General features: G+C 38.6%; 1 protein-coding gene across 2 annotated transcripts in view; it reads right to left on the minus strand.

Annotated features, from left to right (window-relative positions):
* Positions 1 to 7,482, minus strand: part of nova2 (NOVA alternative splicing regulator 2) — a 96,428-nt gene extending 88,946 nt beyond the window's left edge. The window contains exons 1-3 of one of the 2 annotated variants that reach the window (XM_044120087.1): positions 7,221 to 7,482; positions 4,030 to 4,372; positions 122 to 190 (exon numbers count right to left, since the gene is read on the minus strand). In XM_044120087.1, the coding sequence (XP_043976022.1) occupies positions 122 to 190; positions 4,030 to 4,186 (226 nt within the window). In that variant the 5' untranslated portion in view covers positions 4,187 to 4,372; positions 7,221 to 7,482. Of the gene's footprint in view, positions 1 to 121; positions 191 to 4,029; positions 6,161 to 7,220 lie in introns of those variants that run through there. The other variant, XM_044120089.1, reaches the window with a different exon arrangement.
* Between the last annotated feature and the right edge of the window lie 8,148 nt (positions 7,483 to 15,630).

Consider the following 15,630-nt stretch of genomic DNA (forward strand, 5'->3'; position numbering starts at 1 on the left):
TTGAAATTCGCCTTCAGGAAAAAGAGAAACATTAGCCGTGCTGCAGGGTTAGCAGTAGAGACTATTAAAAACAACAAAAGAAAAGAAGAAGGTAGAAGATCAAAATCAAAGTCTGTCTTACCGGGAGTCTCAGTTTCTTGTTGAGGGTAAACAATGCCTTCAGATTCAAATAGGGGCTGCAGGAAGGCCACTACAGAGAGAGGAAGCACAGGGGTGGGGAGTGCGTGGCGTCAACTAATCATTCAGAGAAACAACCAGAATCATCTAACTTTAAATCTGCAGCCTGAGGCAGGAAAACCAGCGCTGGAAAACCACCTATTCCCTCAGAAACAGAAGCTCACTTTGTGTCACATTAAGCCCTGATCTGGGCTGATCGCAGTGAAATGAGACACAAAACATTTGTACAACACAGGAAAGAAACACTAAATATTACCAAGCATTTTGTCTTACACTAGAAATGAGACAAAAATCACTCAAAAGTTTGTTTTAAACCAATAATTATTGCATATAGATTTTTAGAAAAGCTTATAACAATAACTTTTTCCTTTTTGAAAGGATAAAATCTGCCAGTTGAATTAGAATTTAATAATTATTGACATAAGCTTTTAGTAATTTTGACTTAGTTAAAGTGTACTAAGATATTTATAAAATAAACAAGCTTGTTTTAAGTTGATAAACTTTGAATAATAGTTCCAATTGCAGATTTTTTCACTTAACAAGGAAAAAATTTCTGCTTTTTTTATCAATAAGCAAAAATTATTGCCTTAACAAGCTGATAAATTTTTTCTCAAAAGTTCATTTTGAGTTAAATTTATCTTAATTGGAGTGAATTGACATGTTTTCCTTAGAAACTGGACCAAAAAATACTTGGTAAAATTGTGTTTTGCTGGTTTAAGCTCCGCCTCCTACTAGCCTTAAAGGTGTGGCTGAGGTTTAGGCGTCCTTTCTGCCTGAGTAAAAGTCATCATCAAATGTCCTGCTACACGAAAATGACTTAAAAACAACTTCTCAGCAAGTGAAATAAGTTTGTTTAAAGTCAATAATTAAGTCAACAATTAACAGTTTAATTAAATTTTAAGTTATTTTTGTTTTATTTCAAGTATTTTCACTAGAAACTGGACCAAAAATACTTGGTAAAATTGTGTGTTTTGCTGGTTTAAGCTCCGCCTCCTGCTTCTTGCTAGTCTTAAGCATGTGGTTGTCTGGCTGTGTGCAGACGTCCTCTCTGCCTGAGTAAAAGTCATCATCATCCCAAGCTTTTCATTTGTCTAAATGCACACGCCGGCGGAGTGTTGCGCAGGCAGCCGGAGCGTCCCCAGGGCCCCGGCTGTGGGTTTTTACATGCAGCCTGCTGCACTGAGTGCCGCATCGATCTGCAGTTAAACACCGCCGGCTAACCTGACGCTCAGCCCTCTTCAGGTGGACTGAGGTCAACCAAGATGGCGGACGGTGGGGGGTTGTAGGTCGGTTACTGTTCTTCCCCACATTTTCAAAGTCCTTTAAACTAGGCAAAAACATCAGACTTTGCCTTTTCGAAATGTTTGCTTCATATTTTTGTACTAGAGTTACACTATAAAAAAGAGAAGAGCAACAAATGATGCTATGTTAGCTAGCTCACTTTGAAAAATGCTACATAATTTATTGTGTTTTGCTGTAATAATCAATTTGTTGTGATATTTTAGCAGCAGAAAGAATAATTAACTTGTTTGCTGTGTTCATAAGATCATTTCATTCATGTTTTTTTCTATAATAATCATGAAACATGTACTACACTGCAAAAACAAAACCTTACCAAGTATTTTTGATCTAGTTTCTAGAGTGCAAATATCTTAGTACACTTGAAATAAGACAAATTAGCTTAGTAGTAACTTTTTATCAAGATACAAAGGCTTGTTTTAAATAAATAATTCCTTTATATTGCTGAAACGTTCTTTATCCATTGGGAAATTATTTTACTTATAACAGTGGATTAAGTGCTTTTTCATCAATATAAAGGAATTATGTAGTTAAATCAAACCTCTATATCTTGCTGAAAAGTAACTCTTAAGTTAGTCTCATTTCAAGTGTACCAAGATATTTGCACTAGAAACGAGACCAAACGTACTTGGTAAGATTGTGTGTTTTTGCAGTGTATTTTTACTCCAGGTGTCTGAATTTTCATGCCTTACTTCTTGAATTAACATAAAATTGCTCTTATAGACATTGCAGGAACATTTCTTTTTAATGTCTTGCACAGATTCGATAAATTTCCCAGAATCCTCAGGTGGTTTTATATCGATTGTAATCTGAAGGGCTTTACGGTGAAATCTGCGCAAAATACATGAAGTCTGAATTAGCTTAGCAGGTACTGTGCGTACCTTTCACAGTTTAAATTTATGATAGCATAATAAAGGGATGACTCATGTTTTTATGTTGGACCAGGCAGATCTGCCAGCAGTTAATATCTCACCTCCAGCAGGTTTTATTATATTTATATTATATAATCCAGATCTGTTGGTGTTTAGAGGCTAATGCTAAGCTAACGGCTAAACTGAGGAACGGAAAACAAAGCAAACTTTAATCCTCCTGAGACGTTTTTAACCTTTACAGAGAAATGTTTACAAAGATTATTTACAAAACTGTAAGTTGGAGGAGGTGCAACACCAATTCTCTTCCCAGGAGGAACAAGGATTTAGAACGGAAGATGTAAAGACAATTCCAGTCAGAAAACGACAAATGTAATAAAACAACCTCCTACTAACGTTTGACATGAAAATAATCCTGAGTTTCCACCCAATATGAACATCATGATAGCCTAAACGTTTATAAAACGTTTCCAACAGTGGAGTTAATTTCAAACAGGAGAAATAGGATTTGGTCAAAGCATTAGCTTTAGCCCCAAAGATCAACTTATCTGGATTTCTATTAAATAAAGACATCATGGTGGTTATCCTCTACAGGTAAGATGTTGTTTACCAAAAGAAGAAACTGATCAAAACCAAGAACTTCCAGTATTTTTTATTCGCATTCTTTTGACCCATTTGTAAAAAATTTGACTAAAGTGAAGCATAACTTGTTATTCCTTCACTCTTTGTTGCGTTTAGGATTACAAATTCTACCTGAGAACCTGCAGGACATTTTAATCGTGTTTGGAAGGAAAATAATCTACGCATTTTTTATTTGTAAAAGTATGACTGCCCCTTTAACTGTCCTTCATGTTGGCAGAATATTAAAGGAACACTTCCACCTGTGCGCTGAATGGAGGAGTCTGTTGATGGAGCGGGTAGGTGGGGGTGCATGGCCAGTTTATGCTACTGATGGTGATGGGGATGCTCGGCGCATGACAGCATGTAAACAAAAACCAAATGTGGTGATCATCTAGCTTGGAGGATAATGAAGAAACATCACCTGAATGTTAAAAACGGCAGTCGAAAAATAAAAAATAACAAAAAACACAAGCAGTCCCGCAGTCTGAGCGACAGCAGAGCCCGGACTGTCGCAGTCTGAGCCGGGCTCCGCTTGTTTTTCACAGGCCTGCGGCTCCCGTCAAGCCGCTTGTGTAACCGCGCAAACGGCGCGGCGATGGAGGCTGATGCGGGAGATTAGTACAAGGTCATCCGCGACGGGATGAGACCCTGACCGGGCTGCCTGCCCGCTGGCTTTCACTTGTTTACATCCTTCACATCGGATCCAGCATGGCGGCCGGATTCCTCCAAACGCGATAATTTATGTAACGTGACAAAAAAGATAAATAAAAATAGAGGTTGAATCGTGCGCAGGAAGGAAGGAAGGAAGGAGGAGAAAGACGAAGGCTTCCCTCCAAATCCCTGCGCGCCTCATTGTTTCCTTCCCATCACAAGCGGCGACCCGTGATTATTTTACTGCTGATGGGAAATGATCGCCGCTCATGAGGGCGCGGGTAAAAACGTCCCCTCTCAATTTATAGCGTTTCGTTTTTCCTCCCGCTAAGTTTTTATCCATTTCTTAGAATCAACCTGCGTTTAGGTTCAGCCGCGGCTCTCCCGCCAGCATCCCCATCTCAGCTCTTACCTCCCGTGTTTGTGCGCTTGGTGCTGCTGGCCTCCGTCGGGGTCTCCAGGGGTCTTTTACGCGAATCCGGGGGGTCGGACTCCATGTGCGGCTGCTGACTGTGATGGTGGGGACTTGAGAAAATGCCGTTTTGCTGCACAGCTCCGCCGGCCATCATTTTCGAGCTCGCTCTTGGATGCTTAAGCTGCGTCTGCGCTTAAATCCCCCGTCCGTGCGCGTGGTGTGTGTGTATGTATGTATGTATGTGTGTGTGTGTGTGTGTGTGTGTGTGTGTGTGTTTTTTTTTTTTCTTCTTCCTCCTTTCTCCGCTGGTCTTTACGCAGCGCAGCCGTGCAGATGAGTCCTGGGAGAAAGCGAGATCGCTTTAAGAATGGGGGAAATACGCCTTTTTCTTACGGACGGCGCAGGTTGAGAGATGCTGCGCAGCGACGGAAAGATGGAAACAAAAATCCACCGGATCCGCTTCCTGCGGGAAAATTATAACAATAACAATAAAAATAATAACAAAAAATACTCTATTTTCCAAGAACCTTCAGAGACGCGGGCTAGGATATGTGTATCATTCCGCTCATGTCCGGCAGGACAGGATGGTGGCGCTCCTCCGCGAACAATGAAGAAAACAAGAAAAACAAAGGAAGAAACAAAACAAACAAAAAAGAAAAACAATCGGGGTCGTTAGGATAATATGAAAAAACAAGGGAGGGAAATCCGAGCGTAATCTCAGTGCGGTTGTCCGGTCCTGGCTCCAGGAGGCGCGGATGAAGACACCCCGGGGTGTCGGCGGGCGGCGCGGGTCCGGAGCTGCAGGAAGACGCGGAGAAAGAGGCGTGCGGTTCGGCTGACTCGGTGAAGATGCTGCAGTCTCGCGTTCAGAGCATCCCTCCTCTGACTGGCTGCTGGAGGAGGCGCAGGGAAGCGGCTGACGACACTGGGCCTGGTGATGCGTTCACGGCGGCTCGGAAGTCCCGAATCCCACCCCTCTAAAGCTCCCACTTTTTGATAAGAAACACGCCATCAGTCGGGTTGAAGCTCAAAACACGAGGTGTTTTTAGGTAAAGATTGACTTTTTAAATAACTAATTAGAAGATCATGAAAAAGTTTATTTACTTCAGAAATTTAAGTTGAAATCGATTCACTAAGTTACATCTCGAATAACTTAGAATACAAGAAAATCACTTGCTGACTTACAGGGCAGAAAGACAGAAAAAGGTGATTACCATAGACTATGTTTCCCAAATGGAAGAGGAAAGTTTAGTGGAAGGAAAAAGTGTGGTAGAAAAAAAAATAACTGCAGTTTTCATAGGATTTTGAAACAAGCCCATGAGAGTCTTTTACTTTCTTTTTTATAAGAGAAAGTTGCTACACTAATAACACTGTAAAAACGTTCTTAAGAAAAATAAAAACAATTAATATTAAAATATTTTCTTATGTCTTTATGAGTCACACAGTCATAGGGAAAACTGACAAGTGACAAGATGGAAAGTCAGAAAATGTCATTAAACAATTTAGTTGTTTGAAGATTATTGCTTCCAAATAAAATTGGAAAGTTGAGTGGAAGGAAAAAGTATGTTATAAAAAAACCCCCAAGATGACTGCCACTTTTAGAAGATCGTGGAACAATCCTATAAAGATGGCTTCTTCTGCTTATATAAAAGAACAATTGTATATTTATGAAAGTAAAGAATAAAAACTTTGAAAAGACCAATAAAAATAATATTAAAATATTTTCTGACTAGTTATAAAATCATGGAGAAACCTGCTGACATGTCTGTGAAAGGTTGGCAAGTCAGAAAAGGCCATTATATAACTGTATGTAGATTGTTTCCAAATGGAAGAGGAAAATTGAGTGGAAGGAAAACGTGTGGTACAAAACAAAAACAAGGATAACTGCTGCATTTACAGGATCATGAAGCAATTTTCTATAAAATGTGTTTTTTCTTTCTATAAAGGAAAGTTTTTATACTTGTTAGAGACCAATAAAAATAATTAATATTAAAACACTTTTTACGTCATTAAGAGTTACACAATCATGAGGAAAACTGCTGACTAGTCAGTGACAAAGAGGAAAAACTTTGCAACAACCGGATGTTGCTACTTGTGGAAATGCCGAAAAAGACAACAGGAAATGGAAGGAGAACGATGACGCTGCACGTTTTTTTAAACTACCTGAACAAACTTATTCAGGAGAGATTCTAATTGAGTTTCTTATTTAATGGAAAAAAACAAAATGGCGAAATTGTCTTTTTGTTCTTTGACATTAGCAGAGTATTGAAAAGGTTTGTGAATATTTCCAATGGAAACGCAGTTTCTGATGTAATATTCTGATGTAATATTTTATGCAAATAGGAAATAAGAAAAAGTAAATAACAGTTTAAAAATAAACTAAAAATACTTTTTAAATCGATAGATAGATAGATAGATAGATAGATAGATAGATAGATAGATAGATAGATAGATAGATAGATAGATAGATAGATAGATAGATAGATAGATAGATAGATAGATAGATAGATAGATAGATAGATAGATAGATAGATAGATAGATAGATAGATAGATAGATAGATAGATAGATAGATAGATAGATAGATAGAAATTTGCGCGTCTGTTCTCAACTTTCTGAATTCCGACGACACGTAAACGCATCCCAAGGAGAACAGAGCGACGCCTCCAGCGTGACGCGATTGGCTGAAGCCTCGTTTCTCCGACGAGAATATCAGAGCAGGGATATATCCGTTCTGTGGGGGGAAAGGGTGAAGGGGGCCTGGAGGAGTCAGAGGTCACGTGGTCACGTGACGGAGAGGTTGAGAGTTTGGGACCGAAACGCGACAAAAAAAAAAAAAAAATCCCGATTACAGGAGGTAAGGCTCAGAGGAACTTCAGACAAACTTACAGGAGAGATTTTACGCTTTGCTGCGTAGAGGTTTGTTGAAGTTGAAAAATAAAACAGTAAATAATTTATGATGAATAAAGACGGAAAAATAAGAAAGTTTGTGTTTATTGACCCATATACAATGTCAGAGTCAAAAAACAAAACAAAACTAAACTAAATGCGGCGCCATGCAGAAACACCAAGACGTGGAAATGAATGATGTGGTTTTGATGGGTTTCGTGCATCACCTGTTCTCCGTCCCCCCCCCCCCCCCCCCTTCTTCTCCCCCTTCCCTCTGCTTCCGGTTGCCGTATGACCCACCTGTGTGCGCCGCTGCTGACATCGCCGCGTCGCTCTGCAGAAGGATCCTCCGGCGCTGTGAGCTCTCAGAGAGCAACACCCGCCTCAGAGTTTCTCCCTCTCTTCCTTCCTCTCTCTCTCTCACACACACATTTCACATATCCCCTCTCGCTTTCTCTCTCTCTCTCACACACACACACACACACGCAAACACTCAGAAATACCCCCAGCTCTTCCCTGTCTGTGTCCGGTCGGTGATCAGCTCTACAGATGCTCCTCACTCAGTGATGCCTCCTGTTCATTGCAATCAAGGTGACATTGTCCTACACACACACACACACACACGCGCGCGCGCGCGCACACGCACGCACACACACACACACACACAAACACACACACAAACACACACACACACCATTTCGCATCGCCATGATAAGCACACTGCCGAGTCTCTCCAGCTCTGGGAATACGTGGCAAATCCAAGGCAGCTGGATTCCACGCCGCAGCGCAGCTGGCGGAAGGCCGCGGCTACCTGGCTGCGCCACCGCACCGCACACTTCCGACCGTTTGCGCTCTCAACTTTGACTCACGCATTTGGCGCCGGGGCCAAATCTTTTGCTGGAGTTGTGAGGGTCCCACAAGGCCGGTTCATCCACATGGAAAAAGTGAAGCAAGCTGTAAAGCGCACAGAGCTGCAGCATTCTTTGTTTTTTTATTAGGCTGCAGCTACAAGCAGATGTTAGGGAAAGATTTGCGTTTTTGGCGACAGGATGCGTTTAGGGACCCGCACAATATGCAAACACTGGAAGTACCAAGTACTTTCTGACACATAATACTCGCAAACAGCTGTAAATCCAGAAAATGCAGACTAGAAATTATTATTCCGCCGTGTTTTGGCGCCCTAGAGTGGCGCCCCTATGCCTAGTTCCCTGGTTTTCATTATAGTTCAGTTTGTCTCATTAGTTAAATATTAATGGTTTTGCTTTAGATTAGTTTTTATGAGTTATAGCAGTTGCAGAGATTAGAAGCGTAGCCAAAAATTGTACTAAAGTTTAAGTAGTATTACTTCAACATATTTTTACTCAAGAAGTAAAAGTAAAGTATCCGTCCAAGAATTTACTAAAGCAAGAGTAAAAAAAAGTATTTGGTAAAAAGTCTACTCAAGTAGTGAGATCAAATTATCAATCATTTAATATTTAAAATTTACATCATCAAATGGACCAAAATATAAAGTTAAGTGGAAATTTTAGTATTTTAAAGACAAAAATGGCAATAATTCAAATAAGTAACAAAAAATAAATTAAAATTCTTTCAATCAAAAAAAAAACAAAAAAACAAAAAAAAAAAAAAAAAAAAAAACATGAAACTCTGTGTCTGGTGAATTTCTGATTAAAACATGTTTGTTTTTCATTCAGTGGGTAGAAAATCCAGAGATTTTACTCAAGTAAGAGGAGAAATACTTCATAATAAAATTACTCAAAGTTATAGTAAAAAGTAAATTTTTTCAAAAAAGTTGTTCAAGTAAATGTAACTAGTTACCACCCAATTCTTAGTAGTAGTTTTAGTTTTTTCATAATTTTCGGTAATGAATACAAAAAAAAGATTCATTTTCTGTTGAACAACCAACTGACACTGTCGTAGCGTAGCCACCAGGGGGCGTCGGGAGCGCCGTAATCTGCTGCCAGCTGACGTAAACTGCTTATGTGGCGGGAAAAAAAATCACATCATTTCAAGAGGCTAATAAACAGATATATAAATAGAAATATAAAACTAAAATAAAAATATTTTAGTTTTATAAACGCACAATTTCAGTTAGATTTAGTTTTTCCCCATTAATTACCATTTTTATACATTTCAGTTATTGAAAATGTTTTCTTATGTTCAGTTTTCCTTATTTAGTTCGTTTTATTTAACTGTAACAAAGCTAATACTTTTTGAGGTGTATACAGACTCATCATAGCTGTCAAATGCAGAAAATGAGGACTAGAGATAATTATTATTCTACCATATTTTGGCGCTCATGTAGCATGGCGCCCCGATAGCGGCACCGCTGACTGGAGGGAAACAAGTCAGTTTTCCCACTATGCCGTAATCTGCTTTCACAGAGCTCCAGTTTGTCCAACAGCAAATGTTCTCCAGGGTCTCACATGAATTTCCTGCTCATGGAAATAATCAGCGAGAGGACACTCCCCAAGTAATCGATCTTTCATTTTGGAAGCCGACACTGGAATTCCCAGTCAAGTCACCAAAATATTTGAAAGAGTGATGAGATTCAACATTTCCAACACTTCGTGCCAGAATCCTTCTGGTTGTGTTTGTAGGTTCCTCTCCAGTAGGAACTGCTGGGAGAAAAATCCTCCTGAACGGAGGTAACTTGTGTTCCCTGCAGTTTGATAACATGAGGAATCCGCAGCAGCTAGACGGATATTCAGGCTGCAAACAAAAATCAGCTGCTATGACTGAACAACTGAGGGCTGCTGGCGCCATCTGGTGGCCAAACACTGGGATGGAAACTCTAGTTTCTGTTTTCTGTAGCCCAAAAATTTCACTCGAGTAAGAGTAGCACTACTTCAACATAATTTTACTCCAATGAAAGTAAAAAGTACAGATTAACTGATTAAATTATCAATCATTTATTATTTAAAAATTACATAATCAGACAGACAAAATATAAAGCAAGGGCCCAAAATGAAAACTCATTTTCATTTTGGGCCAAATAAAAAAATCTAAATGTTCTTAAAGGACTAGTTGGGCCAAAACCCAGTAAAATATTAATAAATAGCTGTTTGTTTCAGCATTCAACAAGTGTTTCTTAAAATTTATATTAACTATCTTTTCACATTGATTAGACTATGCAGGATTTTTTGATTGTTTTTGTGTTTCTATCAGATTTTGTGACTCTAATTTATAAATATTTGGAAGAAATTTTTACCATGTTATGCTAATGTATGATGTTAAATGTGACTTTTTGTTAATTATCGTATCGATTGCGGATTTTCAAGTATAGCTGAGGCAGGAGTCACTTCAACCCAATGTTTCTGGACAATTATGAGAAATATTTGAAGAGTCTGGAGGGTCACATTAAACACTACAGTGGGACAGATTTGACACTTGTGATATAAAGTTATGTGGAAAGTTTGGTATTTTAAAGGTCAAAATTATTTATATAAATAACACAATTGCAAAATAACTAAATCAGGCTAAATAAACATTTTTAAAATCAGTTTCTTTCATAAAAAACCCCCCAAAAAACAACTTCTGAGGTGTGTTTCTGTGTCTGGTGAATTTATGATTAAAACATGTTTGTTTTCTGTTCAGTGGAAAGAAAAATCCAGAAATTTTACTCAAGTAAGAGCAGAAATACATCATAATAAAAGTAAAAATACTCCTAAAAGTAAATTTTTACAAAAAAGTGACTTATGTAAATGTAACTAGTTACTATCCAACTCTGCCTTAAGACAAGACATTTTTCTCATGTTATAAGTGAAATAATCTGCCAGTGGGACTAGAACTGGGTTGCTAGGTTACGGGCCGGGGTTGCTAGGTAACAGCGCAGTGGAACATTCTATCAGTGGAACTAGAACTACTCAAAGTACAGCGGAGTAAAATAGTCCTAGAAGTATATATTTTTTTAAAGTTACTTAAGTAAATGTAACTACTTACTATTCAACTCTACATACAATACATGACCTTAAAAATAAAACAAAACAAAAACAAAGTAAAATCACCTTTAAAAAGTATTTAAGTGAGAACTTTTCTCTCTATAGCTTCAACTTCTCCATAATTGTCCCTCAGCCAGGAACTTATTAAATTATATGGCAAAAAATCAATAGAAAAAAATCAATGTGAAGTAGGAGGCCGAGCCACTCAGTGAGATTGTAAGCGGCCTGATGTGACGCTCTCCTCTTTATTTTGGGTTCTGCCACCTGACTGAAGATCTGTGTGTGAAACTGAGACGACCTGACAGCAAGGAGGCAAAATGGATTACAGCTCAGGCTTTTTATCAAGACTTTACTTTTAGAGTGGGCAAACGTTTTATTTTTAGACTGCGATTGGTGAGTCAGATATTTTTAAAGAACACCAAACAGCGAATGTTTCTGTGACTTGACACAGATCAGTTTACACTGCAAAAACACAAAATCTTGCCAAGTATTTCTGGTCTAGCTTTTAGTGCAAATATCTTAGTACACTTTAAATAAGGCAAAACTATCTGAAAAGTAATATTTTAGAAAGAAATTGGGGCTTATTTTAAGTAAGTGCAGTGCATTCTGGATGAATGCAACCAAAACAAACATGCTAGCATAGCGCTAGCAGGAGGAATGGCGCGTGGTTTTTTACCAAAGGCAAAAGACAAACCAGACAACAGCTAACTCCATTTTTGCTTACATTTTGTCAAGAACAAAGATGCGCTCAGTGTCTTCTTCTGACCATTGGTGGTTCTTGTTGCAGCGCCACCTCAGGCGAGGAGGAGAACAGGTTTTTCAAATAGCTTGGATTGTTTGACACAGTGTATCACCCCCAATGAAACCAATCGTATCGCACTGTCAGGTGTGAAAACAGCCATAAAGTTTTAGTTTCTGTTGTGATGAAACAAACAAAAGCAGAAATAATTATTTCCTGTTCAGGATGTGACACATTAGCTTAGCATAAACCAGAAATGTTACATCACGTATCAAACTTGAAGTCCAGGGGCCCAAGCTGCCTCACTGTAGCTTTTTTTGTGGCCTTTATACTCCAAATTACATCAGCAAGTCCTTCCAGCTTTAATATGTAAAACTCACACAAAATCAACAGATGCCAACAATTGTTTCAGATTTTTACTGCAAATTGTTTCTCAAAATTGGCCAAAAAACATTTAGGTGACTGCTGCCTCAGCCTTACCTGATGTCAAGTTATAGTCTGTGATTGATGCAGCAATTAATAAAAAGTCCCATCTATTTGTGAAACATCCTTACAAGTATTTCTAAATTAGCTCCACAAAATCCTGGATGGACTGATCAGTGTGAAAAGATGTTCAATATTATTTACCTTTAAGAAACACTTATTAAATGCTGAAACAAACAGCTATTTAATGATTTTATCTTACAGTTTAATGGGTTTTATCAATACATTCTGGCACAACCGGCCCTTGAAGAACATTCAGATTTCTGATTTGGCCCAAAATGAAAATGATTCAACGCGCCGTTGTTCATCCAACGTAAAACCAGAATCAATACAGAAGTTTTGTCGTCATTTCATTCACAGGTGAGCTTCCATTTTGTGAAAAATAACTGAGCAACACACAAGCAGGACGTTTATAAAATTAAGAAGCTATAGGTGGGTTCATTATGCTAACGCTGGGCAGATGGCGGTGGGCGTGTGGAGGCGGAGGGGTCATCGTCTCATGACGTCTGGCGGAGCTTTATGAGCTTTCACATAAAGTTTTACTTTCTGTGTGTGAAACGGCTTTACAGGCCTGCCTGCATATTTGCACATTCCACAGATTTACACTTTATCCACTGACCTGGAACTGTTTGCGTACAGCCAGTCAAAGTTTGATGCTGCTGTCACACTTAGCCGCTCTGGACGGCTGCCAGCCCACCGTCTGGAGGGATGATTACAGCATTTAGGTTTATGGGCGAGTAGAAGGGGAAAAAAGGACAGGGGTAGGTATTTATCTGGCCGAGAACCAGACTGATCACTCTATAAAAGCAGGAGTTTTGGCAGCTTGTTCCTTAAAAGTGTGAGTTAACACGATGCTGGGATGGTGAGAGTTCAGCAGTGACCTCAGAGAAGCAGCTGCTGCTCAATCTGAGAAGAAACGGGCAAAAAATAATCCTTCATCCAGCAGAAAGAGATTATTTTGCAGCTTGACTGAACAATGTCTATCTAGTTTGGTAGTAACTAGTTACATTTACCCAAATACATTTACTTAAGTAAGGGTAGGGTTAGGGATAGGGTTAGGGATTGGGTTAGGGTTAGGGTTTAGGGTTAGGGTTAGAAAAAAACTTTTAGGAGAATTTGTACTGCTTTGTTCTTTGAGTCGTTTATTATAAAGTATTTTTACTCTTACTTGTGTATAATTTTTTGGTACTTTGCTCCACTTATAACAGATGAAACCAAAGTAACTGACCAATGTTTGGAGCAATTCTCAGAGGAATCCGTCACAGTTTGTTTTACAGCAAGGCAACGTTGCTAGGCAACACTGTGAAAATACACAATCTTACCAAGAATTTTTGTCTAGTTTCTATTGTAAATATCTTAGTACATTTGAAATAAGACAAATGAAACATTTAATTCCTTAATATTGATGAAAAAGTTCTAGTTTAACTGGCAGATTATTTCACTTATAACATGGAAAAAGTGTTTTGCCACAAGTGAAATAATCTAGTAGATGAACTAGAACTAGATTACATAATGATTCCCCAGTAATGAATTAAAATATTGTAAAGAAGAGCAAAAATTAATCTAAAACAAACAGAGATTGTTGATAGTTGCTATTAGTGGCTCTATAAGGTAAATTTATAGTGGATGTTTTTAATACGATGTTTCTCAGCCACGTTTTACAGTTTATTATTCAGCATGTTGAGATTTTCAGTGATTCCAGAAATTGATGGTTTGTTGTTTCGCTCTCTTTCCACCAGGTGGCAGTGTTGTTCACATTTCAAACCCTGTGCTTCCAGAAATTGATGGTTTGTGTTTTCGCTCTCTGTCCACCAGGTGGCGGTGTTGTTCACATTTCAAACCCTGTGCTTCCTGCCCAGTGTCAGGGTTCCGGTTCCTTTATCTCACCTTATCTAAGCGTAAAATAGAGGCTTCTTTTAAATAAATAATTATTAACATTGATGAGAAAGTTCTAGTTCCATTGGTAGATACATTAACTTTAACATTATAAAAATGTCTTGTAAGTGAAATAGTTTTCCAATGGAACTAATATTTTATCATCAATGTTAAGCAATTATCTACTTAAAACAAACTAATAAAACTTGCTAAAAAGGTACTTCCAAGTTTAATCTAGATCATTTCACTAGAAAGTCAACCTAAATGTTGTATTTTTGGAGTGATCTTAGTAATAAACAGACTGATGGGAAAGAGGTGAGTGACAGCAACCAAAGTGTGACCTTGTGTTTTACTCTGAGAAGAATCAGAGTGTAATACTATATTTATTTCACTCACTGCATTAATTATTGCTTTTACTGTTGCACCATTTTTATCTGAAAATAAACCAAAGCAGAAATTCTGGTCAGCACATATTTTCAGGACAAAATTGGGAAAATTTGTTTATAAATGAGAGATTTTTTTGCCCGTCTCCCTTACATGTGATGGGATGTGTTTGTTTTCTCCAGCTCATGCTGTTTACTTTGGATGTTCTCCTCTGTGCCTACCAGTTTACACTGTCCTGTCCCAGTCTGATGACCTTGGAAATGACCTTCCTGCTCCTACACAACCACTGCAGCTCCGCAGGGTAAAGCATCTGCAGATGTCCTACATCTCATGTCTGTTTGACGTAGAACAACCTCAATCTGTCCTGCTGAGAGATTAATTAGGTTTGTGGCGTCATTGCACACATTGCAGAAGATTTTATCAGCTTTTTAAATAAAGTCTGCTCAGCAGGCAGTTTGAACGTGTGTCTGAATTATCACATGAATAAATAATCAAGTCGTTTTAATTCAATGTGGAGAGACTCAGACGGAGAAAGACAGCCATTAAAAAGGTTTATTGGCATACATGAATTAAAGTTCTTTGGCGCTCGGACCCGCCTGAGGACATCCAGCTGTGAATTGCAATAAGCTGGGATGAGCGTTCCCGATGCTGGTTAGGAATGTCATCCCCGAAAAAAGGAGAGCTGAGGTCGACGCCGGGGAATTACCGGCAAGGAAAGTGGGAAAAGGTGGGAGAAGCTACGCTAACTCGGGCTTACGGGCTTGAGTCTGTAAAAGGTCAGGACCTGTAACCCGCCGTTACAGGTCCTGACCCGACACGGACAGATTAACCGACAGCTGCATTCACTGCAAAAACACAAATCATACCAAGTACTTTTGGCCTGGTTTATAGTGCAAATATCCTCGTGCACTTGAAATAAGATAAAATTAAATTACAAGTAACTTTTCAGCAGAATACAGAAATAATTCATTAATATCTATGGACAAGTACCAGATACTAGTAGATTATTTCACTTATGACAAGACATTTTTCTCATGTCACAAGTGAAATAATCTGCTAGTGGAACTGGCACTTTTCATCAATATTAAAAAGTTATTTAATTATAACCTTTTTTTTTTTTGCTGAAAAGTTACTTCTAAGTTAGTTTAGTCTCTTTTCAACTGAACTAAGATATTCAAACTCAAAATAGACTAAAAATAATTGGTAGGATTTGTGTTTTTGTAGAATATGGCAGTAAAACTAGCTGACCAAACGTACCGAAGCTCTGCTTGGGTTGCTAGGGAACAGA

This window comes from Gambusia affinis, linkage group LG06, assembly GCF_019740435.1.
Source record: "Gambusia affinis linkage group LG06, SWU_Gaff_1.0, whole genome shotgun sequence".
Classification (NCBI taxonomy): Eukaryota; Metazoa; Chordata; class Actinopteri; order Cyprinodontiformes; family Poeciliidae; genus Gambusia; species Gambusia affinis.